At 49.0% G+C, this 4,463-nt stretch overlaps 1 protein-coding gene across 1 annotated transcript; it reads left to right on the top strand.

The window, feature by feature from the left end:
- The first annotated feature begins 331 nt into the window (after window positions 1-331).
- Window positions 332-4,120, top strand: LOC104156173 (cytoglobin-1-like). The gene is made up of 3 exons (XM_009710091.1): window positions 332-430; window positions 2,440-2,671; window positions 3,902-4,120. Exons 1-3 carry the CDS (start codon window positions 336-338, stop codon window positions 4,028-4,030), a joined length of 456 nt encoding a protein of 151 aa, XP_009708393.1. The 5' UTR covers window positions 332-335; the 3' UTR covers window positions 4,031-4,120.
- Window positions 4,121-4,463: the final 343 nt, after the last annotated feature.

Raw genomic sequence — 4,463 nt, 5'->3', positions numbered from 1 at the left:
CTGATCTTTTCCTTCCCCACTGAAAACTCCCTTTTTTCCCTTCTCTCCTCAGACAGCAAGATCTTTGCTCTGGCACTTGACGCCACGGCGAGAGTGCTAGTCCTCTCTCCTCATGTGGTTGCTTTCTTTCCTGATTAAAAGTGATTAGGCAGCCCTAAAGCCTGCAGAAATGTGACCGAAGGGAACAGAAACAAAGAGTCCATTCAAGATCTCTTAAATCCCCGGGACAGTATTTAGGGAGCGCCGAGGAGAGAACTGGAGCAGAACCGCCCTGCCAAGACCTCCCTGTCCTTCTCCCTCCTGCCGTGCCCTTCGTTGCCAACATCTCCTCCACCATGTCGTTCTCTGAAGCAGAGGTGCAAGGTGCCCGCGGTGCCTGGGAGAAGATCTATGTGGATGCCGAGGACAACGCGACAACTGTGCTGGTCAGGTAAGGAAAGAGCCCATCCTGCTGCTACCCCGGAGGGCTGGAGGAGGAACGGCAAGAAGGATGGAGTTACCACCTGGGAGCACGTCTTGATGTTCCTCGCTGGGAACATTTTGATTTGCTGTGGTTTATCCCACCTCAGGGAGGAAAGGGGGAAGAGGAGAGATCCACACGAAGAAAAGTAAAAGGAAAGAGGGAAGGGGGTGGGAAAGGAAGAAGAGTTGAGAACAATGTCTTCATGCCGCCCATTTAAGGTGAAGAAAAGAAAGTGTGATATGAAAGAGAATGGGCACAAAACGTAGGCCCTATTTCCCTTTATCTCTAAACTCCTTTAATGATTTTTTTTTTAGTTTGCATGTCCTCAGTATTTCTATTGTGATTCTCCTTCAGCCTTTCCAGTCCAGAGCCCATCTGTTCCATTGTATCGTACCCTTCCTGTGGGCTTCCCTCTCTTTGTTTTCACTCTGTTTTCCTCCCTTCTTCCATAAGACAGAGGTTTCTTCTATTCACCTTTCACATCTCTCGCTCTCAGCTGGGGCTTACATCACCCCCATACACACCGATCAGTCCAAATGCTATTTCTGGTTATCAGACTTTTACCACTCCCTCTGACTTTCTTGTAAATCACATCTCGTGCCTGGGTCAGTGTTCTGCACTGCTCTTTCCTTCCGCGGTCTACACAACCTGAGGACAGTTAGGGTCAGAAATGCAGCTACAAAATGCTAGTAGCATCCGTGGCTTGGCTTCTCGGGGTAATTTACTCTAGAAGGTTTTGCCTTACTGTCCTACAGCCCCAGCCCTGCCTTTAGAGAAGTGCTGGGCTCCCCAGTACAAGAGAGACGTGGACACACTGGTACAATGAAGGGCCTCAAAGATGATGAAGGGACCGGAGCATCTCTCCTATGAGGAAAGGCTGAGAGCGCTGGGACTGCTCAGCCTGGGGGAGAGCAGGCTCAGGGGGATCCCATCAACGTCTGTAAATACCTGGAGGGAGGACGCAAAGAGGACGGAGCCAGGCTCTTCTCAGTGGTACCCAGGGACAGGACCAGAGGTGATGGGCACAAACTGAAACACAGGAGGTTCCCTCTGAGCATCAGGAGACACTTTTTTCACTGTGAGGGTGACTGGGCACTGGCACAGGTTGCCCGGAGAGGTTGTAGAGTCTCCATCCACGGAGATATTCAAAAGCCATGTGGACATGGTCCTGGGCAACCGGCTTGATGGGGGTGTGGGGGGGGTTTGGACCAGATGATCTCCAGAGGTCCCTTCAAGCCCAACCATTCTGTGACTCTGTGAAATGCAATCTGGAATTTGCCATTGCCATTTCAAGTGGATAACTGGTTTACACAACGGAGTAAACTGCCCTTTTAAGAGCTTGACCAAGATGACTGTAATTGATGCACTATAAAAGGCAATTCCTTTACGAGTGGCATTGAATTGTGTTACTTTTGAGTAAAGGACATGAGCAGTACCTGGGACTCAAGCAACAATCCATCACAGGCAGTAAGAAAGCTTTGGGACGGACTCTAGGAATGGGTTAATTAACAAAACCAATAGTAGGGTTTCTCCATGAAAACACCCACTGAGAGCACAGTGGACGTATCCGCTGCCCAGAGCATCTTTGGGAATATCGCGCTGTCACACTCACCCCGTGTGAACGCGCTCCCACTTCTCTGTGGATTTTATCTCCACCTGACACTGAGTCAACACCGAGGAAATGTTTACTTTAGAAGCAGTGGAATAAATTCAGGGTAGGCAGGTTTTAAGGCGGAGCGAGCAAAGGGAAGTGCCCCGGGGAGAGGCGAGGGAGGGGACAGGCTGCCGCGGGCACAAGGGCTGCGCACAGGTGGGAAGGGCAAAGGACAACCAAGAAATGCGGGAGAAAGAGGTGTCTGTTCTAATAAAGAGAAGGAGAAAGGGCAATAAATGCCTAAGACAAGGCCTGGAACGTGAAGCCATATCTGCCTCGATGCCTCGGTTCACAAATGAGCACATCTCTCGTTTCTCAACAGGATGTTTACCGAGCACCCGGACACCAAGTCCTACTTCACACACTTCAAAGGCATGGACTCCGCCGAAGAGATGAAACAGTCGGATCAGGTCAGGGGCCACGGCAAGAAGGTTTTCACCGCCATCAACGACATGGTGCAACACCTGGACAACTCCGAGGCTTTTCTTGGGATAGTGAACCCACTCGGCAAGAAACATGCCACCCAGCTGAAGATTGACCCCAAAAACTTTAGGGTGAGCCAGCAGCCCTCTTCCCAGGGGCTGTAATAGTGATGGGAGGGTGTCTTCCCCTTGAGGGGTAGAACTGAGGAGAGCAGGCTTTGTGTATATAAATATATAAATATATAGATATATGCTTCCGAGAGTGGAGATGGTGGAAGGCGAGACAGCCGATGGGGGAAGACAGCTTTAGAGGTCTGGCATCTGTTGGGAAGCAGCTGTGCAGCAGATGCCAGGCAGGCAGGTCTGCTCAGGCGGGAGCTGCAGAGCTGCCCACGAGTTGTCGTTGTAACAGGCTTCCCACGCTTCTCATTTAATAACAAGACACAGAAAAGCAGCTTAACACCGGACTGCAGTCCTCGATGTCTCTTTTTCTCTGGTAACGGGAACTGAGGTTTTCTAGGACAACTAAACCAGCTGTGCCTGAGCAACAATGGCAACAGCATTGCCATCGCTAAACACAGATAATAAATACAGGATCAAATGACTTGCCCAAGTCCACCTAAGGTCCCTAGCAGAGTGCATTTATAACTATTTTGTCTGTCTTACAAAGCACAAAATGCAAAAAAAGGCACCTTCTGGCAAAGGTCACTCAGGCACCAGGACGGTGGTTTCCAAAGCAGTGGGCCCAATTTTTCCGTAAGTGGGAGAATGAGTAAGGATTTCTGCCTGGAGAGATCCTGAAAAGACTTTTTCAGGGTAAAGTTGCTCACAAAATACTAAATGCTGCAGAGAAGAGGAGTTGACATTTGAAAGTATACCACCTCCCCAGTGACTGTAAAGGCAAAGCAAGCCTCATTGCTACGGAGTGCTAGATAGCTGACGAGCAGGAAAAGTTAGGAAGACACTTACCCCCCAAGCTGTGTGGTCCACAGGTGCCCAACACGGGGCTACTCGTGGCCTCTAAACATTCGGGACAGTCCACTGGCAGCAGAAGGATTGCAGGAGAAGGACCGAATGAACCGGTCCTGTACGGCCCTCTTTAAGGGACGGACGCGGTCAACATTAACTAGATGCAGGATAGTTAAAAAACCAGCAGCAGTGACTGCATTTTTTGGCGAATTCTATAATGCCCTTAATTTTCCATGACCTGTTACAAGCTCTGCATGCCGTATGCTGCTGAATTGTTCTTGTACCGCTTTCCGCCCTCCAGGATTCTCAACTAAAAATATATATCTATTGTTATTATGCCTTTAACGTGGAGGAAAGTTCACACTGGTCGTTTCTTCCCTTCTCCTTGTTTAGATTATCTGTGACATTATCTTGCAACTGATGGAGGAGAAATTTGGCGGAGACTGCAAAGCTTCCTTTGAGAAGGTGACCAATGAGATCTGCACTCACCTGAACAATGTCTACAAAGAGGTGGGTTGGTGAGGGTGTGCAACCTCCAGGCTCTTCAAACATCTCGCCAGCACTGATTTGCTGCTTTTGGGCTTCCAGCCACAGCTGGAAGAATGAAAAAGTAAAAAAAAAAAAAAGGCAAGAAAACGGCTTATATAATGTAGATACCAATGTCAATAATTTCCTTAGCAAACTGAGTTTCTACAGCTAAATAAGACCTGCAGATACATCAAAGCCAACCAACAAATCCTGATGTGCTTTGCAGCTTCGGTGCTCCAGGTGAGTTCCTCTGGCCACTGTCCTTGAAGACTACTTTTTAAGACCGTGACTTTAAGCTTTCCGTTCCTACGAGAAAGACTTGCTCCTTCCAGCAGCACCACCCAGAAAGGCACCAGCAGCTCTTTATCTCAGCTACCACCTCTCCATCCTCATCAATGATGAGCAGGAGACCATTCTGAAACATCTC

The sequence above is a fragment of the Cariama cristata genome, unplaced genomic scaffold, assembly GCF_000690535.1.
Source record: "Cariama cristata isolate BGI_N322 unplaced genomic scaffold, ASM69053v1 scaffold44141, whole genome shotgun sequence".
In the NCBI taxonomy this organism is placed as follows: Eukaryota; Metazoa; Chordata; class Aves; order Cariamiformes; family Cariamidae; genus Cariama; species Cariama cristata.
The sequence above is the reverse complement of the archived record's forward strand: the minus strand, read 5'-3'. Positions and strand labels throughout refer to the sequence as shown.

Coding starts and splice junctions, on each gene's coding strand:
- LOC104156173 (XM_009710091.1), top strand. CDS start 336: ATGTCGTTCTCTGAAGCAGAGGTGCAAGGTGCCCGCGGTGCCTGGGAG. Junction 431..2,439: donor GCGACAACTGTGCTGGTCAG/GTAAGGAAAGAG, acceptor GTTTCTCAACAG/GATGTTTACCGAGCACCCGG. Junction 2,672..3,901: donor TTGACCCCAAAAACTTTAGG/GTGAGCCAGCAG, acceptor CTCCTTGTTTAG/ATTATCTGTGACATTATCTT.